Raw genomic sequence first — 27,602 nt, forward strand, 5'->3', positions numbered from 1 at the left:
CTCTGGTCTTGTCTGACCATCTTGCTGAGATTCATGTTGATGGTGCCTTTTTCCCACACCAACACCATTTTTCTGTGTAAGTGGCAAATACCAAGGCTACTGAGTCTTGAATTTCCCTTGAAAAATCATACATATCAAAGGTAACTTGGGAAAAACCAAATGGTTAGCAGTGTGTATTTGGGGGGCTTCTTACAGGGTTCACACGAAGATTTCTTTCTATAGCACAAGGTACAAATGTGCTCTTCACAATGTAGATTATAAAGTACCCCATCTTTCTCTATGATGATTACTTCTAATTAGCAATTTGGTGCAACCTAGCATCCTCTGGGAAATCTAGGAAGAGAGTCTCATGAAAGATGGATTACATAGTGTTGACCTATAAGGGTAGGTCTGTGGAGCATTGTCTTGATTCTGTTCATTGAGATGTGAAAAAGTGCCCATTGGGGGCAGCAGCATCCCCTGGGCTTGGGTCCTGGACTGTGTAAATGTAGAGATGGGGCTAAGCATTATGTCGTCATTGCTCTCTCCTTTTGACCATGGATGTGATGTCATTGGTACTCCAAGCTCCTGCTGCTGTGACCTCCCTGCAATAATAGGCTATAGCCTGGAATTGTGAGCTAAAACAAATCCTTTCTCCTCTAAGTTTTTTTTGGGGGTGGGTGGGTAAAAATGAAATAAGAACACTCTCCTATCACCATCACAGACATCACTTGTGCAGCTTATGAAGTCTTAGAGGTGCTGGGATTTCATGGAGCCCCATCATGCATTCAAGACTGGGAGGGAAAGAAAGACTGAATCCCAGATACCAGCACAACATGTTTACCTAACTCTGAGGCACAAGCAAACCCAGCCCCTCTCAACACACATGCATGCATGCACGCATCCGCGTCCGCATCCGCACACGCACACACCACCACCCACCACCAAAGGCAGATCAGTAAAGAGTACATGCTCGTGGCTTATTCCCAGATGTTGGAGCTGTGGTCCCCACTTCGTATGGAAGGAAAAGTGGAGCCAGAGCCGACTGGTGCTGTAAGCCAGACACAAAGGGGTCCTGTCTGCGCTAATGTCTCTGTTGGTTTTATGAGTATCACTCCATGCCCTGCTCTGCTAATAAGAATAAAAAGAGGCACACATTACCTGTCTCTTCCAGTCTGGCTGGCTTTAGCTTGGTGAGATTGAATTTCCAGGAGCTCTGTGATGGGATTCTAGCTTTGTGTTCTGTTTCTTCCCCCATTTCTTGGGTCCTTTGAAACAAAGTGACATTATTGAATGCTCCCTCAGGCACCTGTGTGTGAATGCATACACCACACACAAACACACACACAGATACACAAACGCGCAGACATAATGTACACACAGTACACGTTTTCAGTCAGAATCAGGAGCGGGTATCTTATGCAGTTGTTACCACAGATTGTCAGAGCCTGGGCCCTGACAGTCCCCCTAACAAGCCAGATCCAGCCAGCAGTCTAATTAAAGGTACCATTAACAGTGACAAACAGAAGAGGGAGATTTTTGAATATAGTAGCCTCACTGGGAAGAAGTCAGAAGGGATCCAGTGAGCCTGCAAGTCCATCTCCAGGGTCAGGATGTGAGTTTTAGGTTTAAATAGAGGGTATGCATATAGCAAGATGTGGTCCCACCCATCCCTGACCCCTCATTTTCTAGGTTTCAGTCTCTCCTGCAAGGTGGTCTGATAAGTAGTCAGAACTGCCTGGCCCCAGGGCCCCAGCTTTTCCTTTCCTTAGCATGAGACTCCTGGAGAAAGTCCATTGTTCCAATAATCTGGTAGCTGAAGGGAGAGGTGAAGTGTTTTTTGGAATAGCTTCCCTCCTGTCCAGATGGTTATCATATCAGACAAGGACAGCATTGACCTACCGACCTCTGGCCACAGACCCACTCCTCACAAGGACACACTTGTCTGTTCAATGTTAAGGATACAGGCTGAAGTTCACAGTGATAGCTGGGCCATGTAGAGAGTCCACAGGAGGAATGTGGGACTCTGCAACAGACAGCATCATAAATAGGAAATGTACCCCCAGATGGTGATGCTATTTGGGGAAAGTTATGGAAACTTTAGGAAGTGAGACCTAGTTAGAAGATGTAGGTCACTGGGGGCAGGGAATTGGGCCTGGGATCTAGTGGGTATGTTTATGCCTGGTCCCTTTGTGTCTCACTCTCTGCTTCCTGGTTAGCTGAGAAGTAAAGAACTCTCCTCTGTCACACACATCTGCCACCATGATTTTTTCCCCAGATATGTGGGTTCAAGTGATCATAGGTTGACCCTGTAAAATGATGAGCCAAAAGAAATCTCCTCTTGTCTGAAGTCTTCTGATCATGGTGATGACAAAATTTACTAATATGGAAGGTGTACTAGGTACTTTGCTTATTACTGGGACAAACTGTCTGGTAAAAAGCAACTTGGTGATGGGAGGGTTTATTTCTGGTCACATTTTGATGGTACAGTTCACCATGGCGGGAGTGTGAGGCAGTTGGTCACATTGCATCCACAATCAGGAGGGAGATGGGGGAGGGGACTGCTGGTACTCAGCTCACTTTCTCTCTTTCAGTCTAGGACACCAGCCCATGGAATTATGCCACCAACAGTGTACAGTTATTCCCACTTCAATTAAGTTGATCTAGAAACATCTTCAAGACAAGCCCTGAGATATATATATATATAGAGAGTCTAGATGGTTCTAGAGACTGTCATGTTGACAATATTAACCATCATGGAAGAGAACTACCCTGTTTGGTGTTATCACCACCCTCAGAAAATGTTCAAAATTATGTGAGGATGATATGATTTGGGAGATGAACCCGTGGGAAGGAGTAGTCCAGAGAAAGAGAGGTTCAATGGGCAGCCGTCTATCCACAACTCCAGCCACGAGCCCTGTCACCATCTCACATGATCTTCTGTCTTATGGACTATTCTGTCACCAAGTATAAACATGTCACTACCAAGACTGGAAAGAGATAACACTTCTCCCACTGCCCTAGCTAGCTTTAACTATCAGCTTGTCACAGTTTGGAGTCATTTGATTAGAGAGTCTCACCAGAAGAATGGCCTAGATCATATTGGCCTATGGTCATGTCGGCAGGGGCACTGTCTTGATTGTTAATTGATGTCAGAGGGCTCAGCCCACTGTGGGTGACACCATTCCCTGGGCAGTGGTCCTGAGCTGTATATATCTATATATCTATATCTACATCTACTATATCTATATCTATCTATGCCTGAGAGTGAGATAGCAGCATTCCTTCATGGCTTCTACTTCAAGTCCCTGCCCTGACTTCCTTCAGTGATGGACTGTAACCTGGAGATGTCTACAAATTAATCCTTTCCTCCCCTAAGTTGCTTTAGATCAGAGTGTTTGATCACAGTAACAAAAAGAAAAACAAGAACACCCACTTTTGATGCTGGGGTCTGGACCAGCTGTCTTGAAACACTTTGGGAGATCCTGCCTGTGCATCCTGCCATTTCCAGAGGCTGGAGTCAAGCTGCATGAAGTTCTGGCGTTTGTCTGTGCTCTCTGCCATGATCGAGTTTTTTTTTTTTTTCAGTGTATGTGGGACTGGGCATGGAAACTTGTGCTGATGACTAAAAATGCAGACGAGGAATTTGGATTTGATTGAAAACTAGTTTTTATTCTATCCAGGGGAGGAAAGGAGAGGCTGGAGGGGAGGGCAGATTAATAAGGTATGTAAGAGGACACCGGCTTCCTGTTCTCTCAAAGTCTTTAACGATGTTCGTGGATCCACAGAAGGGAGGGCTGGTAGGAGCTGCGGGGGCCTCAGAGCCAACCCAGCTCATTTTACACAGGAGCAAATTGAGACCTCTGGTTTTGGCTGCCGACATAATTAGCTACTAAGCCTGGCCAGGAGCCTGGAGTCATTGCTCACAGGCTGGTCTCTCTCTCTCTCTGCTGGATCCACATGTGTTTGCAGAAAGCATTCTACATGATGAGCTAGCATTAATAACCGATTAAAAATTACTAGTAATACATGGTTCTTATTTTTTTAAGATTTATTTTCAATGACATATAATGTCTATGGGTAAATACGTGCACACAAGTACAGGTGGCCCTGGAGGCCAGGGGAAGATGTTGGATGTCCTGGAGCTAGAGTTATAGGTGGTTGTTAGTCATCCAACCTTAGTGCTGGGAGTTGAACTTGGGTCCTCTGCAAGGGCAGCAAGCACTCTTAACTGCGGAACCATCTTTCCAGCCCCATAATTCTCTTTTATTATTTTTAATTTAATCCTATTTAGTTTTATTGAATGTGTATGGTGTTTTGCATATGTGTGTATCTCCACACCGCTCGTATGCCTGGTGCCCACAGAGGCCAAAAGAAGGTATCAGATTCTTGGAACTAGAATTACAAACAGTTGTGAGCTGCCATGTGGATACTGGGACTTGAACCCAGGTCCTCTACAGGAGCAGTCAGTGCTCTTAACCACTGGACCATCTCTGCAGCTTTTCAGTCCCATAATTTAATATTTAATCTGTTGAGACTGGTGCATTTGTAATTAGTCTGCTAGCCCTCTGTCTAGCGCCCCCTACAGTATGGGCGGGGAACACATGGAGATGAAAGAAGTCTGTGATGAGACAGTTGAGAGAAAACATAATTTCTTTCTTGTCTTTACTTTATGTGTGTACGCGTGTGCACATTGCACACGCACTGGTGTGCATGTCTGGGTGTCCTGCTCTCTCTCTCTCTCTCTCTCTCTCTCTCTCTCTCTCTCTCTCTCTCTCTCTCTCTCTCTCTCTCTCCATGGTCTCTCACTACACTTGCATCTAGGCTGGTGGCCAGCAAGCCTCAGTCATTCTTCTATTTTTGCCTCCATACAGTGCTGGGCCATGCCGGATGTCATGCGGAAGGGATGAACGGCTTGCTGAATAGTTAGCAGATTGAGAGACAGGCATAGCTGTGGCCAGCGAAGACATTTTTTCCTGGAATCTGTGTAAGCCGCCTGGTTTGCAACTAGCAACCGTACGCAGCCTCTGTACAAGAGAATCATTTGTGAAGAGTCTCAGGGAGGACTCACCTAGATTAAGTGTTGGCCGGTGGGCGTGTCTGGGGGGATTGTTAATTGGTAATTGATTGCTGATTGTTAATTGATGTGGGAAGATGCAGCCTGCTGTGGGTGGCACCATGGCATGGGCTGGACCCTGAGCTATAGAAGACTGGAGAGAGCCAGCTAAGCATAGGTAGCCTGGGCACATTCGTTTCTCTGTGCTCTTGACTGTAGACACGTCTAGCTGCTGGAGTCTCCCCTTGACTTTACTGAGTGATGGACCTTGACCTGGAGCAGTGATCCCAAACAAATCCCTTTCCTCTCTTACTTTGTTTTTGGTCAGGGTGCTTTGTGATGGCAACAGGAAAGAAATTAGAAGTGATCTCTAAGGATGAGTGTGTCTTTGGGGAGGAAGGAGGAAAGAAAGGAAGTTGTTGGAGGAAGAATCTCAGGATGGTAGACTATAATCACCCGGGAAGCAGCCCTAGGGATGCCAAAGTCCAAATCCCCTGGAATTCCAAATGCTTCTTTGGAAAGAAATCTTTGGCGTAATCGAGTTAAGGATCTTGAAATGTGAGATTGTCTTGGATGGTCTGGGTGGTCCAAATCCAAATCCAATGCAAATGTTCAGATCAGAGGGAAATGGGCTGATAGGAATATAAACAGTTGCAGGCACTGTGGAAATCGATATGGAAGGTCTTCCACAAATGAAAGGCAACAGCTGGCGGGGTGGCTCAGTGGTTAAGAACACATACAGTTCTTCCGGAAGACCCAACTTTGATTCCCAGGGCCCACATGCGGTAGCTCGCAGCTGCCTGTCATTCCAGCTCAAGCCGATCAGGTGCTCCCTGGGGCCTCCTACGGCACCTGTGTGCACATATGCCTCCCACCCCACATATTCATAACTTATGATCTAGCATTAGGACTCCTGGGTATCTGCCCAAAGGAATGAACATTGAAGTCTGTGGACCACTAGTCACAATAGCTTGAATAGTGACCCAGTCTCTATGGGCATCTATAAATGATAAATGATAGATACGATAGAGTGTTACACTACCTTAACGAAGAGTTGAGTTATGTATTTGGAGGGAGCTGAAGGCTGAGTGAAATAATCGGGACTGGGAGAGACAAATATCATGGACTCCGGTACTCACGTTGAGCAGCCAGCACTCTTAACCACTGAGCCTACTCGGCAGCCTCCCTACGCTGGATTTATTGGAGCAACTCCAACTGCTGCAGATCCAGCCTTCTTTTGATACACGGGATGGACCTCTCTTCTTTAAACTCTGATCTCAAATTTCTCATGCCTTGCAAGGGGAGTGGGGAGAGACATGGTGGGAAATGTTCACTTAGGACCTAGGACTGCCAGCTTTGGGGGCTCCGGGGGTGTGGGGGTGGGGAGAGTAGGTATAACCCAGAGTAAAGCGTGGGAGACTTCCTGCCATTTGAAATGGAGCCTAGCCATAGCAGAGCCGAGTTCTTTTCCAGACCAGGGAGAAAGTGATTAAAGTCGTTTCAAACCTCTGTGACATTTGTATTGAGCTGGGGCTGTTTATAGTCATAAAACAACTGCAGATTAGAAGGATGAAATAGAAACAGTGGGATTCTCACCTTCTGTCCTCTGAGGTTATTAAACACTGCGTGTCGCCAGCAGCAGCAGGGGGACTCTCACACGCTTTCCCCCGACCCTGTCATTTCTGCAAAACTCACACAGCCGCTCCCTCCACCGAGGCAATTTTCTGCTGGGATCCCCACCCGACCGTTCCTGCTGCAGTGTGTGCAGATATTTAGGGCCATCTGCGTCTTGTTTTTCTTTTTCCTCTCCCATCTCTCTCTCCCTCCTTTCTTTCCCTGGCCATTTCTTTCTTCCTGTCTCTTTTCACGTTTTAGATTATTATTATTATTATTATTATTATTATTATTATTATTATTTGTGTGTGTGTGAATATGTATGTGGGGGGGCACACACATACTTCGGGGTTCTTCCTCAATCATTTCTCCACTTTATCTATTTGTCTATTGATTATTTTGAGACAGGATTATATGTAGCTCAGCATGGCCTCTACTTTGCTAGGTAGCCTAGGATATCCTTGAACATCTGATCCCACTGCCTCCACCCTTCCTTCTGAGGGCTGGGATTACTACTGGGCATTCCCAGTTTATTCAGTGATGGGAATGGAACCCTGTGGTTCCCTGCATGGTAGGCCAGCACTCTATCAACTGAGCCTCATTGCCACACCCTTTCTTTCTTAAATTGTTTTTATCACGTGTCTAGTCCCAGCAACAAGACAAGCAGCAGCGAGCCTCCTACTGGTACAGCGAGACGCTACCTGTTAGTCACCTGTGGTTTGAGTGCCATGAGGTGGTCACGTGACTGACTGGTGGACTTTCTCTGCTTTTTCCTTGCAGAAATCCGAGAAGCCTTTCGTGTTCTGGACAGAGATGGGAATGGCTTCATCTCCAAGCAGGAGCTGGGTATGGCCATGCGCTCTTTGGGGTACATGCCGAGTGAAGTGGAGCTGGCTATCATCATGCAGCGTCTGGACATGGACGGTGAGACCTGCTTAGTACCGCCAAGCTGCGCCTCCTACCTCAGTCCCTGGGCTTGGGATGTGTACAATCTCGGCTCAGTTTACATGTTAGGAATGGAAACTTGAACTTGATCTGGGTTTGTCCAGCAGGGCTGTGTGAGCAGGGATGGTTTGGGACAGTTACAGGAATAGATGAAGCTGATTTGGTTGGTGGAATAATTAGACTCCCCTTTCCTTCTCCTCTCATTTTATTTATTTTCCCATTTTCAAGGGTGGAGAGCTCAGTGGTTAGGAACACATGCTCTTCCACGAAGGTTCTGTTTTTAGCACCCATGTTGGATGGATCCCCACCATCTATCACCCCTGCTCTAGGAGGACTTGACATCTCTGACCTCTGTCAGAAGCTACACTAATGCACACACATGCACACACGCATGGACACACACATGGACACACACACACAGAGACTTATAAATAATATAAAACTTACCTTTCCATTTCCATGCATGTGGTGTGCATGTATGTATGTGCTTGTTTGCATGTGTGTATGTGCATGTGTGTGGAGGCTTCAAGATGATGTTTGGAATCATCTTTGATTGCTCTTCTACCTTGTTCACTGAGGCAGGGGCTCATGCTCAGGGGGCAAACACTTCACCACTGACCCACCTCTCTGGTCCCTTACCTCCTGTTTTAAAGGCAGCTTGTGTGTGTTTACACACATGTATACATGGGTTTGCACATGTGGGTATATGAGCACATTTGAGCGTGTATGTGTAGAGGTCGGAGGTCAATCATGAGTGTCATTGTCATTCTTTAGGCACCACCCACCTTAGTTTTTGAGACAGGGTCTTTTATTAGGACTGAAGATTCATGACTGAGGACCATTCTTCATGGGATCTTCCTGTCTCCACTGCTCCAGTGCTGGGATTACAAAAATGTGCTTCTATGCCTATGGCTTTACTTTTTTTAAACTTTCGTTCTGGTGACCTGTACTTTATTGACTGAGCTGTCCTCCTGGTCCCCAAAACATGGCTGTACCCTAGGAGCTTAAGCTGTCACCACCACCTAAAAGGCAGCAAAGCTGGTAGGAGATTCTCCTTTCTCCCAGAGTTGTTACTACTTGTATAATGTTGGAGAAGTGCCTTGTAAATCTTGTTGAGTTTCAGGCACTTCCTGAGACTTGTAAGTTTCGTTTATTTTCTGGGTCTTAAGAGCCCGCCCCCCTCCAGAAAGGAGTGTTTGAGTGAGGAAGAAACAGCACAATAAGACAGATAAAAGGACAACTGTTGCAGCTGGGCCTGTTGGTCCAGGTTTGTCATTCCAGCTATCTGGGGGTTGAGGGAAGGTGACTGCAGAGTCACAGTTTTCTTTGTGGAAGCTGTCCAAGCTGTCTTTGAATGAGAAATGATCCCCATAGGCTCATGTATTTGAATATTTGGTCCCCAGTAGGCGGCGCTGTTTGGGGAGGTTATAGCACCTTTAGGAGGTTGGAGCCTTGCTGGAAGACTTAACATCACTTGGGATCTGCTTTGAAAGCTTATAGCTCTGCCCCATTCCCAGTTCACTCTGCTTCCTGTTTGTGGTTCAAGATACAATCAGTCAGCCTCCTGCTCCCATACTATGTCTGTCTGCTTCCATGTCTTCCCACCATGATGGGCTCTTATCCCTTAGAACCACAAGCCCAAGCAAACTCTTTCAAAGGTCGCTTTGGTTCACAGTGTCTCATCACAGCCAAAGGCAAGTTGCTAAAACACCTGCCTTCACGTTCCTGGTTTGAGCTCCCTTCCCGACTTTCCTCCACGACAGACTGTGACCTGACAGTGTCAAGATGAACAAACCACTTCCTCCCCTAAACTGTCTTTGATCAGAGTGGTTTGTTTTTGTATTTCATCACAGCAACATAAAGGAAACCAGAACAATCCGGCAGGGGACTACTTGCATGGTCTCTGTGCCAGTTTTAAGTTTGGCTTTCTCTTGCTCCCCTGCAAGATGTGTTAGGAGGACAGGGACAATGGGGGTCACGTGGCGAATGAATGAAGTACGGCTGTGGATGTCTAAACAGCCTCTATGGATGGTGACTTGCTGGGTCTCTGCAGGCCTGATGCCATGGTGTTTTCTATTGTAGCAATAGTTCTGAAATGCTGGGGCCAAGAGCCTGCAGCAAAACCTCTCTTCCATTTCTCCTGTCCTCTTTTCAGAGACCCCCCCTCCCAAGGACAGTTTCCTACTTCATGATTTGTTGTTTTATTTTATTTTGTCTTTTTTTTTTTCTGGAGACAGGGTCTTGTCACATTGTATCCCTGGCTGGCCTCAAGTTCATGGTGATCCCTTAGGCCTCAGCCTCTGGAGTCATGGGGCTACGGGTGACACCGAGGAATCTGCCTTACTAAAGATTTATTGAGTCTCAATGTTTCTAGATCTAAGAAGGTATTGTGGTCTTTTAGTTTACAAATTCTTGGGGCTAGAGCGATGGCTCAGCAGTTAAGAATGCTTGCTGCTCTTGCAGAGGACCTGAGTTTGGTTCCCAATATCCACACTGGGAAGCCCATGACCACCCGTAACTCATGTGCACATATCTCCATATAGACACAAACACACATAACTAAAATATTTAAAAAATACTTTGGGAGGGGTCTTTTTGTTTTAGAAGCATCTTGCTCTAAGCACCAGCTAGTCTTGAACTTAGGGCAATTCTGCTGCTTTAGCCTCTTAAGTGCCAGAATTCTAGGGATGCACCAATAATACCAACATACTCTGCCAGGGTAAACATTTTAACCAATACCTCTGTTTGTGAAATTAAGATAGTTTTATTGGTTTTTAATTGTTTTTTAAATTTTGTTTTGAGACAAAGTCTTTGTCCTAGTATTGTGAAAGTTGCTATTTGGAAAGGTGTGCGTGTGCATATCTGTCTGTCTGTCTGTCTGTCTATCTTACTGATATAAATACCTGACAAAAGCAACTGAAGGAATGAATTTATTTTAATTTTGGCTCACACTCCACCCTGTTGGAGAAGGGGTGGTAAAAAAAGTGTGAGGCAGCTGGTCACATGACATCCACAGTCAGGGAGCAGAGAGATGAATGCTGTCGCTCAGCTCACTTTCTCCTTTTTACTCAATCCAGGACCCCACTCTGTGGGGTTGGGGCCACCTACATTTAGGATATGTCTTCCTGCCTCGGTTAACCAAATCTAGATGCTCCCTCATAGACACGCTCAGCAGTGTGTCTCCTAGATGACTCTAGATCCTATGACGTTGACAACCAAGATGAACCATCACACCTAATGGGCCAATACTGTATTAACTGCTCCATTCCAGCCCACGGAGCATTTTCATGATACTGAAGACCCTGTCTGATTGCATAAGGCTTGGAGCCCCATAGGACCCTGTGTGGGGACATTCTCCAGGGATCTCAGGAAGACATGCTCAGTCATTCGCTCCATCTTCTGTATAAGAGATTCTTGACTTTTACTAGTTGACTAGCCATTTGTCACAATCCTATGAATTCTGCTGGCAGACCATTGAAGCAAATATTTGGAGTGTTTCTACCAATTTATTGAACCAGAGACTTATCTAACCAGGCATTTCACAGAGGCCGACCAGGTAAAAATACTTTTGATTTGATTTCATTTCACTGAATTTTGGGCTCTGGTACTTCTGGAGACAGAGTTCTCTTCTGAACCTCAGGCTGTCCTGGAACTCACTCTGTAGCCCAGGCTCTTCTCGAACTTGCAGCCTTCCTACATTACCCTCCCAAATGTGTACCCTCATGCCTAGCCTATATTGATTTACTTTTAAAGGCGTATTTCATTTTTATTTATGTGTGTATGAGTGTGTGTGCTGGTGCCCATGGAGTCAAAAGAGGGTGTCCAATCCACTAGAGGTGGAGTTCCAGGTGGGTGTGAACCACCATGTGGGTGCTGGAAACTGAACCCCAGGTTCCTCAAGAGCAACACGTGCTCTTAATCACCAAGTCATCTCTCTAGCCCCTTATTTATTTTGCTATTACGTTAATAGAGGATCTTACTTATTTTCCGACAATGTCATACATGCAAACAATGCATCTTGATCGTAGGCGCTCCACCTTGCCCCTCCCATTCCTCCCAATAGCCTCTGGCATGTCATCCTCCTCCCTTCATGTCCCCTCTCTTTCTCCCCCAGAGTCTAATCAGTGCTGCCCATAGGATTGTTGGCCAATGTTGTTGGCTGTTATCTTGTGCAAGTAACTACATTAATTTATTTATTTTTTTTAAGGCACAAGCTTCCTTAAAAATTCATTTTTTTTTCTGGAAAAATGTACTGCTAATTACACGAGAATAATGACTAAATGTGAAAGGGGTAAAGTTTAAAAAAAAATGCCCAGTTGGAGGGGGAAATGTGTGTCTTTAGGCATTTTATTACTAAAGCTGGGACAGGAAGTTTCTGGGCTGCCAAGTTCTGGAGATGGATGGATTGACTGTTCTCTTAATGAGGCCCTATGAGCCAATCTGCTTTTCAGAAATTAGAATGTAGTTTTATATTCGTCCCTCCTCACTTCTGGACCTGAGTGTTTGCCATAGTAATTCAGTCCCAGGTTGACTCTGACTTTGTTCCTCTTTGAGGTGGAGCATGTGGGACGGCAGATATTTTTATGGGGGTGATGCCAAAACATACATAAGTAAAATAAAATAGAAAGGGCCGAGGAGATAAGTTGTATCATTAATGCGCTTGCCTAAAATTTGTGTTTGCAGGATAAACACTAATTGGTCCGGATTTATTAACTGTTCATAGTTCATTTAAAAATTGTAACTTTTAAAGGGGCTGGGATGAGAGATCATTAAGAAAAAGTGATTATCAGGCAAGCATAGGCACCCGAGTTCAACCCCAAGAACCCATTAAAAATGAAACAAAACTAAAATGATACAGTGGTGATCAATTGTAATCCTGGTACTGAGGACACAGAGACAGGTGGATCCTTGGGGGTCACTGGCCTGTCGACCTAGCCTACTTGCATCCAGCAAGAGATCCTATTGAGAGAGAGAGAAAGAGAGAGAGAGAGGGAGAGAGAGAAAGGAAAAGATGGATGGTATTTGAGAAACAGCTGAGGTAGTCCTCTGGACGGACACACACACACACACACACACACACACACACAGAGATAAAAGTGAGTGTTTGGGGAGGGCCTAGGTTTCATAGTGTAAGATGACCACATCCCTCTGGCTCTAGACTCCGACACCCGAGACAGCAGGAAATGTGGACATGATTAAGAGCAATTCTGCACCCCCACACCCGCCATATTTTTCTGGGGTGCCTGCTGATTCGCCCGACAATGAGGTCATGCCTTGAGCACGAGGCCTCGCTGGAACTGACTGAGCTAGTCTGTGCCTGCCAGATCGTCACATATGGTTTTCATCAGGGGCTCGCGGGCAGCAGGGTGCCTTACCGCTGCCTTTGAACGAACAGTAGCCTCTTTGGATAGGGAAACTTGTTGGATGTCCTCCACACAGGCTCAGCCAGACGGTCCCAGAGGGTCGAATGGAAGACCGGCGGGAAGGGTCTGGAATTACTCTCCTGGTCTGCAGCCAGTTGGCTGTCAGTACTGAGACTGACTTGTGTGTGTTTGTGTGTGTGTACATGTGTGCGCATGTCTTGCGTGTTCTAAACTGTTACTCATAATTAAAAACGCAAAAGCTTCTGTGCTTTGCCCAGGGCTTTCTTTGGCTTTTTACTGGAAATGTTCTTTCTTGGACCTTGGACTCCACTCCCCATTCTCACCTTGTGATGAATCATGTTGATTGCATTAAAAAAAAATGCCTAGGGGTGCATGGGGGTGTGTGGCTCAGTCAGTGAAGCCCTTGCTTCTCAAGCATGAGGACATTGGTCTGATCCTCAGAGGCCACATTAAAAAGCCAGGCACAGTAGCACGCATTTGTAATATGAATACTGTGGAGGCGGAGACAGGTGGATTCCTAGGGTTCCCTGGCCAACTAGCCTAATCAGATCAGCACGTTTCAGTACAAGTGAGAGACCCTGTCTCAAAACAGATGGACAGTTGGACATACACACACCCACCTCCCTCCAACAACAAAATGCCAGCCAATGTGTATGGCTTCCTTCAGAAGAACACTGGAGATGATCCTCTGGCCACCACACAAACGTATACACAAATGCACCTGCACACCTGTGTGTATCTTCACACACATGTCCACACAAATACACATACACAAATGCCTAGGACATTAATAAAAGGCGTGTTCGTATGTATTTACAGTAGTGTTTTCAGGGATAGTTGACGGATGAGTAAAAAAATCCTCCTACCACCCCAACTCTGAATGTGGGTGGCATTGTCCCCTGGGCTGAAGCCCCCAACTAAACAAAAAGAGGCAAAAAGGGTAAAGTCAGCTGAGCACAAGTCTTCCCCCCCCCTCTCTCTCTCTCCCTCCTTCCCTCTCCCTCTCCCTCTCCCTCTCCCTCACCCTTCCCTCTCTCTCTCCCTCTCTCTCCATCTCTCCCTCTCCTTGCTTTCTGATCTAGCTAGATGTAAGCAGACAGGCTCCCTCCCTCTCCTCTCTGCATGCCTTCCCCACCGAGATGGACTGTCTACCCTAAAACCACGAGCCAAAATAAGACCTTCCACACTCAAGCTGGTTCTGTCTCGTCTCTGGTTGCAGCAACATGAGCAGTGACATAACATTTGTGAACCCTTATTGGTGAAATTATTATGGCCACTCCACGTAGTTAAAAGGGAGATTTATTTAATGGCATAACTTACAAATGAAGGGATAGGTAGGTTGAGGGTTCTGGGAAAGAAGCAATATAGTCCAGCGGTGTTCTCTGGAGAACTCTTCTCAGTCCTTCTCTAGCGTCTGGGCTCCCAGTCGGAAGAGAGAGTGGTGCATTCTGATCTCGGGTCTTCAGGGTCCTCACTCGGCCCCGCCTTGTAGGCGTGATAGTTACCAAACCTCAATGGGGGTTGGAACTTCCAAAGCTGGAAGTGCTACCCACTACAAACCCTCCTTGAAGAATTGGCAGAGCAGTCATGTTGAAAACTACCTCAGCTTCTGATCCTAGATACTCAGGGGCCTGGGGCAGGAGCATCCCAAGTTCAAGATCAGCCTGTGCAAGTGTAGAAAATGCAAAGTAAAAAGAGGGCTGAGGTTGGAGGTAATTGTTGGAGTGCTAGCTTAGTATACACAAGGTTAGGTTCAGTCACCACTGAAACACACACACACACACACACACACACACACACACACACACACACACACACACAGAAAGCGAGGGAGGGGGAGAGCGCACTGAATTATTTCATACAAGTGTGTGGAGAATGGCTGCCTTGGAGTTCCTGTGGGCTCTGCATTTCCTCATTCACTTCTGTCAAATCTCAGTCCTCAGAACAGCTGCCATGGCCCCTGCAGGTTTCTCTGGGGCATAAGGAACATGGGATCTTCAAGACTTACGGGATAACTTTTGACTGCTTTCTACATTTCTAGTGGTTTCGACAGGACAAGTTGGTGGTCTAGAGTGAGCCAAACTGGCTTGGAAGAAAGTTCTCTGCAGTCATAGATCCAGCAGCCCATGGCCCTCGTCCCTGCTCACCCGCTCACATTTTGTAACGTAACCCTCTCTCTTCCAAACGGTCCTTCGTTCTCCTGTGGTTAGAGAACAAAGATTCACCTTTGCAAAGAGAATTTGGGCGCGCGCACGCGCGCGCATACCTATGTCCATGTGTGTGCATGTGTGTCACCAAACTGGAAACTCACTGTTTGAGCTAAGCTGGCCAGCCTGTGAGCTCTTAGGCTCCATCTGTCTCCACATCCCAATGCTGGGGTTTAAAGCCACACACAGCTGTGCTTTACTTTTTATGTGGGTTCTGGGGATTCAAACTCGGGTCCTCATGCTTGCACATCCACCACACACATATCCGTTGAGTCATCTCTCCGGCTCTAAGTTTCCTCTTTGAGCCAAGCAGAGAATTTGTCTTTTTCCTTCCTGACATATATGGTCTCTCTAAATTCTCTGTCATTCTCACTGCATGATAGGAGTCTGACAATCTATTTTGTCTCTTGATAGGTTTGGAGGTTTCGTTTATTTATGTGTATTTTTGTCTTGAGTTTACAACTGCCTGAGTGGTGAATTTCATTCAGTTCTGTTCAATCGAAAACCATTTATCCAATATCCATTATGTATGAACTTGCTTGTTTTTATGGTGAGTAAATTCATTTTGGGGTCAATTTTGAGGCAAACCACTGAGCTCATGAGAAACAGAACCATGGCTGGGTCACAGGAAAAAAGTAGCTGCGAAGTGACAGAATCCCTCTGTGAGTCTCTGTTAGAGTTAGTCTCAGTCATCAGTTTCATGCCCCTGGAAGAAGGAAATCTCAACAAAGGAATTGACCCCATCCGATTGGCCTCTGGGCCTGCCTGTGAGGCATTGTCTTAATTACTAGTTGATGTTGGAGGGCCCAGTCTACTATGGCACTGTTCCTGGGCTGCATTCAGGAAGTTAGCTCTGCAAGCCAGTAAACAACACTCCTCCATGGTCTCTGCTTCATATCCTGCCTCCAGGTTCCTGCCTTGAGTTCCTGTCCTGACTTCTCTTGATGATGGTCTGTTACCTGGAAGATGACATAAACATGTCCCTCACAAAGTTAGTTTTGAACAATATTTTATCACAGCAACACAGAAGCAAACTAGGACAGTTACTTATTCATTAAAGTATTCATTATCCACATGTGCAGTAGCGTATGCCAGTAATTCCATCACTTGGGATGCTGAAGCAGGTCGATTGTGAGTCTGAATTCAACCTAAAGAGAACACTCATGTGCAAACATATGTGCACATATACATGAACAATTTGGTAACTTTTAAAAAAAAGATTTATTTATTTTTAAGGATTTTCTACTTTTTTGTTTTTGAGGTTTTTTGTTTTGTTTTTAGATGGGATCTCATTATGTAGCCCTGGTTGGCCTGGAACTTGCTATGTAGACCAGAAAAGCTTTGAATTCAGAGATTTTTCTGCTTCTGCCTCCTAAGTGCTGAGATTAAAGACATGTGCCACTACATGTTATTTATTTTTAACAATGTGAGTATATGCATGTGCATGTGAGTGCAGTACCCATGGAGGCCAGAAGAAGGCATCCAATACCTGGAAGATGGAATTACAGGTGATTGTGAGCCACCCCATTGGTGCTGGGAACTGAATTTGGTCCTCTGCAAGAACAATATGTGCTCTTAACCACTGAGCCATTTCTTCAGCCACTGAACACTTCATTGTTTCAAGTCAGTACATAAATATTTTGTTTACTAATGTCTGTTCAATTTATCTTCAGAAACATATGGTTTTCCTGCCACTGAACCTAACTAAATACCTGAGAAAAAGCGACTTAGAAGGAAAGTTATTTTAGCTCACAGTTTTGAGTGGAAGAGGTATGGATAATCATATTTGGGGTTTGGGGTACAGTTTGCTACATTTCCACAGATTAAGAACACAGATGGGACAGAAAAGTGGGGTTGCAGTCTACAAAACTCATAGCTCATCTCCACTTCTTCCAGGGATACTCCATCTTTCAAAGGTCACCACCTTTCCCGAACAACACTATTAGCCTGGGACCAAGTGTTCAAAACATGAGCTTCTGGGGCACATTTCATATTGAAACCACAACAGCTAGTATGAAACATAAAAGCTGAAGATAGTGGGTTGCTCGATCTGGATGAGGGGAGAATCTCTTCCACCTTCTTGGGATGTGTAATGGTAATGGATATTCTTGATTTTCATATTCCCATAATCTTAAGCAATGCTTTCTCTGCCACCATGTCCAGAAAGTTCCACTATCTCGATCTTATTTCTTTTTTCTTGCTGTAAAGGTTAGCTTTAGTTTAGTTTATGTATTTTAGTGTTTGGTTTTTTATTAATTCTTTGAGCATTTTACAAGTGGATATAAATAATATGATCATATCTACCCCTTTTATCCCCTCCAGCTCCCCTAGATTTTTCCCCAACATGTCTACCCGCCTGACTTCCTGTCTTCATCTTTTTTTACTTTTAAAAATAACCCAGGTAGTCCTGTTAGTGCTGCATGTGTGCGCACAGGTGTGGAGCCATCCACTGGAGCATGGGTAACCTACCAGTGGCCATGCCCTCAAAAGAGAACGACTCTTTTTCTCTAGCAACTGTCATTTGACAGTGGCTTCTTAGTCCAGAAGGATGTGGCTTCAAGAGCCCCTCCCCTTCTTAGATTATTTTTTCTCGAGACAGGGTCTCACGATGTAGCTCTGGCTGTCCTGGAACTCATTCCATAGCCTAGGCTGGTCTCAGTCTTAAAGAGGTCCACCTGCCTCTGCTCCAAGTGCTGGGATTGTGTACACTACTATGCCCAGACTTTTCTTAGAATGTTTAACAGGCTTGATCCTGTATAGTGAACTCCAGCTGTGGTGAGCCCACATGTGGCATAGCATCCCATGTCCAGAAGACAGCATCCCATGACACTCCTCTCCATCTTCTGGCCCTTAAATTCTTTCTGCCTTCTCTTCCGTGATGTTCCCTGAGCCTTGATGATTAGGTTAATGAAGATGGCCCAGTTGGGGCTGAGCTCTCATGGTTCCATTTCCTCAGCCTGCTGCCCCAATCTTAATGACAGTTGGCCACGTTGAGTTTAAGCAGAACTGTGACTCCCTGCCAGCTACTCAAGTCAACAAAATTCCTGGTATGTGTACCTGTTGAGTGAGAAACTTTCTCCAATGTCATGCTCTGTCATCCCTGATTTAACACCTCGGAGTCCATATGGACACCCATCCTGGAAGTTTAGACTGACATGTATCATCAATACCCGACAACTTTGTCTTCTTCTGGGAATGTCCTCCCACCCCCCGGGATGTGGTGGTTCTAGTCTAGCCATGAATTTAGAGATAGTCAAACTTGTCTGTTGGCAATAGAAATAGTCATCCCCTTATAAAGCAATTGCGTAAGCTGGTGGTGCCACAGCTTATTCCTGGTCCTTAACCCAAGGGAGCTGTCTGACAGAGCGTTATGGAGATTGGAGGTCTTAATGATATGACTCTGTCTAGAAGGCCCCAATTCAAGTGTCAGGTCCTATTGTGCTCCAGTCAGTACCTTGAGTTTTACATGAGTGAGTTGGTAAATCTGCGATCTCAGTTTTGTAATTCCACAGACTCTTCAATTGAATCTAGAACATGTGTTAGCTACTTGTCTTCTTACTCTGACCAAATACCAAGGAGCAGTAAGCAAGGCGGGGGGGGGGGGGGGGGGGGGAGGCGGGGGAGGGTTTGCTTTGACTCCGGTTCAGAGGGTTCCATCCACCAGAGTGGTGAAGACATGGTGGGATTGCTTGGTAGAGGGGACCTGAAGTGGACATTCTTCACATGGTGACTGGCCAAGAAGCAGAGAAAATGGTCCAGAACCAGAGATGGGTGCAGCATTCAAAGCACAGCCCTAGGCCACTATTGAATCACAAGCCCACCTTCCTTTACAGATTCCTTCCTTCTTCCTTCTTTCTTTTCTCCTTACTCCTTATTTCCTCCCTCTCTATAACTCTCTATGCTCTCATTGTTGCTTCTTCCCTCCCTCCCTCCCTCCCTCCCTCCCTCCCTCCCTCCCTCCCTCCTTCCTTCCCTTTCTCCCTTCTTCCTTCTTTCAGTGCTGGGGGTTCAACCAGGATCTTACTCCTTCCCATGATAAGCAAGGCCTCTCCTACTGACTGCCCTCTCAGCATCCTTTTCAGTATCATTACTCAGAGGACCAGAGCATCCTTCTTAGCCTTTCTCTGGGAGGCCAGTGGCCTGACATGCTAGGCTCTGTTGTTTGGTCCTTTTCAGCTTCTTTTTTTCTGGTCAGGGACATCCATGGTCACTTAATGAGGAATCAAGGGAGGAGGAATCAAACACTGTTGGTCTTTTCCAGGACAGCTTGGGAGTCTCCCAGGCCTTGCTTAAGACCTAAAACAATGAGCGGCCCCAATTTGGGCTCATTGCTTGTCATACACACATTGTGATTTCTTTTTCCTGAGGGTCTCATTCCTCATGTGTCTCATTCCTTTTGGTTTTGATTATTCTTAGAACAGATGCAGAGAAATCCACTTTATGTATATGTCACACACAAAAAAAATGAAAGAATGACAGCCCCCCTCCCTATGAGCTCCAAAAACAAACACTTAAACAATGCTTTACCAAACACCTACTTTTCTAATACCCCACCCTTCAGCCCTCCAAGTCTCAGAAAGAGCAAAGCAGTTAGAACAACTGTCAAATGATGAATACATTCTCTGCTCATTTGCATACATATTCATTAGCTGGCGTTGCCATGGCAACCGTACCTTGCAGAGACAGAGACTTGGGGTTCAGCACGACATCATTTTGGAAAGTGTCTAGAAGCTTTGCACTCCTCCACCAGAGCTTGTCAAGTGAGGGGTATCTTAGGGGGCCGGTGCCTTGTGTTTCCTAATAGTCTGTGTCCATTACTAGATACCGATGGGTTCAGGAAAGTCTTCCACTGGCTGGAAGTCCACAGAGTGGCGGTGGCTTTGCTTCCCCACCTGCCTGTGCCCATAGCAAGATGGCCAGATGCAAAAGCAGGTGGCACAGGCACTTTCTCTTATTTGGAACATTCCCTCCAGAAGGGGGAAGAGACAGCCATCGAACTCAGGACACTCATGAAGAGGCAGCCATAGAACTCAGGAAACCTCCGGACAAGGCTCAGGACTTGGATGAAATAGACTAAGTGCAGAAAGTTACAAGACTGATAGTTTTATAAGCTACGGGGGGGGGGGGACCCTATCGGACAATTGCTGAGAAGGGGGTGTTCAGGGGAGTGGTCTGCAAGTTGTGTGCAGGGAGCTCCAGGGATGCTGATATCCTCATGGGCTCACCTAGCAAGACTTGGGTGGCATTGCTTCTTAAGTCTGTCAGTGATGCACTGGTTTGGATGCATGGCTGCTTGCTTCATAGCTCGTCATGGACAGTTACATGACAACAGTGGGAGGCAGTTTCTCAGTGTCATTTATCTCCTTAGACACGCTTCTTTCTGCCTGAGACATACAAATGCATGCACACTACGGACTTTATCTGGATGGTGTTGGGGCACATAGAGTTTAAAAAGAGGAGACAGGAGAACCTGGAGTTCTATTCCCAAGTGGTCCTCTCTATTTTCATTTCTCCTCTTGTTGCTGTGATAAAATACCCCCACGAAAGTAACTTAAGGGAGAAAGGGCCGATTTTGGTTCATAGTTCCAGGTCCGAGTCCATCATTACAGATAAGTAACATCAGGATTTTGAAAGAGTTGGTCACATTGTATCTATGGTCAGGAATCACACACACACACACACACACACACACACACACACACACACACACACACACGTCTGCTAGGAGACAGAGAGTGGGAGGAAATTCATATGATAACTGCAGAGCTCTAACTTGGGATTGTATCGCAAATTTGGAACTTGATACCTTGTGGTACTTTTGACCTTAAATGAGAAGTTTTGGGTACAAACAAAAAACAAACCCTGAATTCTGCATCACAGAATCCTCACATGCTGAAGGAATGCGTATTCCTTGTATCAATTACTTTTCCAGTAACTATGACAGAATACCTCACAGAAACACCTTAAAAGAGGGCAGGCTAATTTCATCTCAGTTTCAGAGTGAGCCATGGTCCTTGGCACATTTCTAGGTCTTTTGTGAAACAGAGCATGATAGGAGAATATGGCATGAACTGTGGCAGACAGACCAAAGGGTATGACAGGAAGGTACACTGTATAATACACTTCCAAGGACTCATCCCTAGTGACTTATATCCTCTGTCAAGTCTCTACCTCCTGAAGAGAACTTTGCTGTCATAGTTCCATTTTTTCTTGCTCTCGTAAAATACCCTGAGAAAAAGAAACCAAGGAGAAAGGGTTTATTTCATCTTACAATTCCAGGTTATAGTCTATCATTGTGGGGGAAGTTAAGGCAAGAATTTAAAACTGGTCACCTCACATCCACAGTCAAGAGCAGAGAAAAACATGGGTGCATGTTTATTTGCTTGCTTGCATGTACTCAGCTTGATTTTTCTACTCAGACAATATAGGACCCTATCCATGCCTAGGGGATGGTGTTGCCCACAGTGGGCTGGATCATAACAGTTCACCAGACTGTCTCCCACAGGCATTCCCACAGCCTGTCTAATCTAGACAACCCTCATTGAGACTGTCTTCCCAGGTGATTCTAGGCTGTGTCAAGTTAACAATGAGAGCCAACCATGACACTTCCCCAATAGCTAGGGACCAAGCATTTAACATAAGAGTCTGTGAGGGGCACATCCCTTGGAAAGGAAAAAAAGAGGCAGAGAAAAGAATCATTCTAAACACTTTTGTGGAGATTCATGAGTCTCAACTGTGGAGAGTAGAGATGATATGTTTACTGCTTGGGAGTGCTGTGAAGGACAACAGTGTGACCATGTCTCTGGAGCATATGTATAACAACTCAACACGGAACCATCCAGAGCCTCATGGGCACAAGGTAATTGGATACATTTTATGGCCTAGAACATATTTTATGTTTTCTGTTCTGGACTCCTGAGGTAGCAACATAAAAAGCAAACCATTGTGTGAGACTTTGCCTGGGGACTGCAGCATACCTTCTCGTCCCAGACACCCTAAAGTAATGACTGCACCAAAGGCCGACCTGGTGTACCAATGGGATTTTCTTGGGTCTACTGATGTGAGTATGGGTGAAGGGTCACAGGAGAAGAGCAACTCAGAAACAGCCGCACCTCTGCAGAGCCCACCTTAACACAGATGGTGCCTTCCAAACGCTCCAACTCCAGACCGTTCTGTGCAATTTGCAGTCAGCTGGACAGATATGGAATAAACCCTTTCCTCCTTGCCTTGCTGTTGGTCACGACGTTTTCTTACAGTATTAGAGAGCAGACTAGGGTAGAGCTTCTCTTCAGCTGGGAGGAGCCTTAAAGAATCTTCCAAGAACTAAGAGCTGGGGCAGGGGAGGTGGTGGCACATGTCTTTAATCCCAGCACTCGGGAGGCAGAGGCAGGCTCTGAGTATGAGACCAGCCTGGTCCTCAAAGTAAGTTCCAGGACAGCCAGGGCTACACAGAGAAACCCTGTCTCAAAACAAACAAACAAACAAACAAACACTAAAAAACAAACAAACAAAAACAAAAAACAAACAAACAAAAAAACCAAAACCAAAACCAAACAAAACAGACTTCCAAGTTTCAACTTTCCCATACATGTGACGTTGGCTTGACCTCCTGAGTCTCATGAGCTCCCTGCCCGACTCCTACGGGGCGTGTTTCAACCCAGAGGAAAATGCTATATCCATCAATGAATGCCCTAGTGGAAATGTTCTTCCCAGTTAAGAGCAGGAAAGAGACGGGACTGTGATGGCTGTTCGGAATTCATGATATTTCATCAGGCGCTCTGTCTTTGGCTTGTCTAAATGTTGTGATAGCTGTCTGACCAAAGTGGTCCTGACAGAGAGGCTGTCTCCCTCAGAGTGACAGGGTCTTCCCGAAAACCGAACACTGGTGCACAGAATAGGATGGATTGGGTCCAGATGGAGATGCATGAAGACGGTACCGGTCAGTGTCTCTCCTAGGTTTGTTGGTAAATGCTGTCTGGATGGGAAAGGATTTTTTATTTACCCAACAGAAGCCTCTGTGCATCCTTAAGGCCATGATTGGGCTCCCTCCCCTGTTGCTGGCTGCTTTTGCGTTTATTGTATCATTTATAAAATAGCTTATATTGTGATTTGAAAGTGGTTTGAACGAGACTAGCCCCCCAAGGCTCGTATGGTTGAATACTTGGTCCCCAGTTCGTGGAAATGTTGGGGTAGAATGAGGAGGTATGGCTTGGCTGGAGTAGGTGTGCCCCTATGGGAGGAGGTACGTCGTCACTGGGGGTGGGCTTTAAGCTTTCAAAAGCCCATACTAGGCCTGGTTTTGCATTCTTTCCATGCCTGAAACTTGCTCATCAGATAGCTAAAGAGCATGAGAGCCCCATGCCTGCCTGCCTGCCACCACGCCGCCTGCCATGATGATCATAGACTAACCCAATGAAGCTGTAAGCCCGCAATTAAGCCCTTTTTTCTTTAAGTTGCCTTAGTCATGGTGTCTCCTCACAGTAATAGAATACCACCTAAGATAGTCCCCCAGAGGTTTGTGCATTTGAACACTTAGTTTCCAACAGATGCTGTTTGGGGAACCTTTACAAGGTGGAGTCTCAGGAGAGGAAGTGGGTCATAGGAGAAAAAGTTGTCTAGGCAAGCGCTACTTTCTGCCCAGTCTCTGTTTCCTGACTATGGATGCCATGTGGCCAACCATTGCCTTGTGTTTCCATGGCCATGCCCTCTGTACCATGCTCAACTGTGTCCATTCTTAAACTATAAGCCCAGATAAGCTTCCCCTCTCTTAAGTTGCTTATCCGATCCCAGTGAAGAGAAGAGTAAATAAACACCTTATTTTCCTTGAGCTGAACACTATTGATGTTCCTATATATACCATGGAATCTCAGGATACAGGGCACTATAGGACCGTAATGGAGGTTTGAATACAGCCTCCCAGGGGTATCAGGGCCCAATCTTTGTAACCTGTAAATGTTAACTAATTTAGAAAAAGTCTTTGCAAATGTAGTTAAGTCAAACAATCTTGGGTTGAAAATCTTCTTGGTGCCCTTAAGTGTGATTGCACAACCCTCCTGTGTAACTTAGCTTGCCATTGTAGCAACCAAAATCGCTCAAAGAATAGTTGATAGGAGGAAGGATTTGGGCTCTGAGGACTCAGGTGATTATGGCAAGGGTGTCGTATAGCAGAGCAGCTGACATCACAGTATCCGAGCATCAGAGAAGGTCTATGCTCATTGGCTTCCTCCTCCTTCTCATTCTATCCCATCCAGTCCTGTCGCCTAGGGGATGGTGCCACCCATATTCAGAATGTATCTTTACCTCTCCTCATCTCTGAAAAAAATCTTCCTGGATACTCCCAGGAGTGTGCGTTGCCAGTCTCTGAGGCACTTCCCAATCAAATGAACCATCATACTTTTTCATGGGATTTGAATCACTCAGAGGGGCAGGTCATGTGAAAGTTGTGACAAATATTGGGGTGATGTGGCCATAAACCAGGTAACACAGACACAGACAGAAGGAACAAGGAGTAAATTGATAGAGCCTAGAGAGAAAAATTGGACTCTTGGGTACTGATTTTAGATTTCTACTCTCCAGCAGTTTGGAAGAATTCAAATTGTAGCCATTTGCCTTCAAATTTCCTGGTGTCCGTAACCAACTGAGTAATACTCCATTGTGTAAATGTACCACATTTTCTTTATCCATTCCTCGGTTGAGGGACATCTAGGTTGTTTCCAGGTTCTTGCTATTACAAATAAAGCTGCTATGAATATAGTTGAGCAGGTGTCTGTGTGGTATGATTGAGCATTCTTTGGGTATATGCCCAAGAGTGGTATTCCAGGGTCTTGAGGTAGATTGATTCCCAGTTTTCTGAGAAACTGCCACACTGACTTCCAAAGTGGCTGTACAAGTTTGCACTCCACCAGGGATGTGAGGTAACCCAGACCGAGAAAGACAAACATGATATGTACTCACTCATAAGTGGATATTAGCTATAAAACAAAGGATAGCTATGCTACAATCCACAGACCAACAGAGATGAGGTAACAAGGGGCGCTCAGGGGGCAGAGAATGCCTGGATCTCCCTGGGAAGGGGAAGTAGAAGAGATTCTATGAGTGGACTGAGGAAGAGTAGGGGTGGGAAAATGAGTGATCAGGTTGTGTGTGGGGGGGGGGAGTGCTTAGTCTTACTGCAACTGGATACGCCATGTTTTGTTGATACTCAAGGGAGACCTGCCCTTTCCTAAAAAGAAACAGAGGAGTGGATTGGGGGTGGGGATGGGAACAGAAGGAGTGGGTTGGGGGAGGGACTGGAAGGAGAGGAGGGAGAGGAAACTGGCTGGGATGTAAAATAAATAAGTTAATTAGTTAAAGAATTCAAATTGCTGTCTCTTTGTCTCTGTCTCTCTGTGTGTGTGTGTGTGTGTGTGTGTGTGTGTGTGTGTATGTGTGTGTGTGTGTGTGTACGAGTGATGTCAGTATAGGTTATGTATGTGTGTGCACACAGGTCAACTTCAGTCTCTCTCCTTGTTCACTCTCCACATCTTTAACTCATTTTAAGCCATATTTTTATGCATGCCAATAAAATTTACATATCAACTAATACCACGACAGAATGATTTTATATAGCTTTAACCATATGTCTTATTTTAAATTGCCTTTTCCAAGTGGGTCAGTGTGACAACCGTGTTCAGTGACTGCTCATGACCAGTCCCTGGTCCACTGATGGTCAGCAGAAAGCTCAAATTTCACAGTCACCACTGGAAGAACACGGATTGGATTGGGAGATATGGATGTAACCAACTGTTTTATTAAATAAGAAACACAGAAATAATGCAGAAGAGAAAGCCGAGAGGTCAGAGCTCAGAGCCAAAATCTCACCCTTCCGCCTGCGGTGTCCCAGCTTCCCGAATGAGGGCTCCTTTTCCTGTCTGTTAGTCTATTTAAAGAGACAGAACAAGCCACAGCTATCTCACCTCACCAGTTCCTCAGCTGGTCTTGTTTCCTCAGACTGGAAGCTTCTGTGTCCTCATCCCAATAGCTCTCAGCTGAACTGTGTTGCTCCAAAGCCTGAAAGCTTAACCAGCCAAATGCTTCTAGTTTCTGGTCCTCACGCCTTATATATCTTTTTGCTTTCTACCACCACTCCCTGGGATTAAAGGCTGGCTTTCTGGGATTAAAGGCGTGTGCCACCACCGCCACACTCTTGCTATGGCTCTAATAGCTCTGACCCCCGGACAACTTTATTTATTAACATACAATCAAAATCATATTTCAGTATAATTAGATTACCACCACAGGGAGAGGTGTTGCAAACATGATTCTTTCCATTTCAAAACCCAGAATGTTGAATTTACAAGTCTACCATGGAGGGGGGGGGCTGAACCATGATGAGGCTGAAATTAGGGAAAAAAGTAGCTTAGTGTCCATCTTCCTTCCTGACTCTTGTGTCCTGTTTTTTTTTTTTTTCCATACTCCATCCCTTTTCATCATCTATTATCTCCCTTTCTGGGTCCTTTCCACCTTAAAGAAAAGTTTTTGAGTCCAAGTCTTTCCCTGAACCTGATGCTCATTCATTTGGTTAGGCTGGCTGTCCAATCAGTTCTCCTCCTGTCTGGACCTTCTTAGTGCTGGGTAGGCATGCACCACCATGATCAGCTTTTTATGTGAGTCTTGGGGGGCCAGCTTAGGTACACTGCTATGCAGTGGCACTCTTATACACTTAGCAGCCTTAATGCTGCTTTTTACTTTATTACCACAAAATATATAGCTCACTACCCATTTTTTAAAAAAATGTATTGCCATAAAATATATAGCTCATTACCCACGTCTCCATAAAGTGATGAATATCTAGTGTCCTATGAAAGCTACCCACAACTGACCTGGGCATATGCCCTACTTAGAGGGGACCTTGACCATGACTGTGTCTGCCTGAGCAGGCTCTCCTTGACCTGTTTTTTCCTGTGACAGTGAGTTCTGACAACTGGGTGTTTGTCACGAAGTCTGCAGTTCATCTCAGGGGGCTCCTGCCTCGCTACCTCGCTTGCCCTTTCTAAGCACGTTGATGTCTGGATGACCAGTCACTCTGTCCTTGATAGACAAGACAACTGATGTTTATTATCCCTCAAAATGACTCTGCCTGCTACTGCACTGCATAGTCAGTCCATTGCTGAGAGTTTATTTTTTTGAGAATTACGTACATGAATACTGTGTTAATACCATTTCTCCCCCTTCTCTAACCTACTGGGCCCATTTAGTGTTGTTCATATTTCCATGTGTTTAGGACCAACCATCTGAGAATGAAGAACCTTTCAGGGGGCTTGTCCCTGGAGAAAACTAATTCTCCGTCTCTTAGTACCCATTAATTAATTGCCTGTAGCTCGTCATCTAGGGGTGGGGCTTTGTGAACTTTCCCCTGTTCATATTGGCAAATTTATT

The 27,602-nt window shown here is 45.5% G+C and overlaps 1 protein-coding gene across 2 annotated transcripts in view; it reads left to right on the forward strand.

Moving 5' to 3' along the window:
- Positions 1-27,602, forward strand: part of Caln1 (calneuron 1) — a 467,294-nt gene that overhangs the window by 221,877 nt on the left and 217,815 nt on the right. For both annotated transcript variants that reach the window (XM_016002519.3, XM_006971342.4), the window contains one exon: positions 7,430-7,573. In XM_016002519.3, coding sequence (XP_015858005.1) covers positions 7,430-7,573 — 144 coding nt within the window. The remainder of the gene's footprint in view (positions 1-7,429; positions 7,574-27,602) is intronic.

This window comes from Peromyscus maniculatus, chromosome 23, assembly GCF_049852395.1.
Source record: "Peromyscus maniculatus bairdii isolate BWxNUB_F1_BW_parent chromosome 23, HU_Pman_BW_mat_3.1, whole genome shotgun sequence".
Lineage (NCBI taxonomy): Eukaryota > Metazoa > Chordata > Mammalia > Rodentia > Cricetidae > Peromyscus > Peromyscus maniculatus.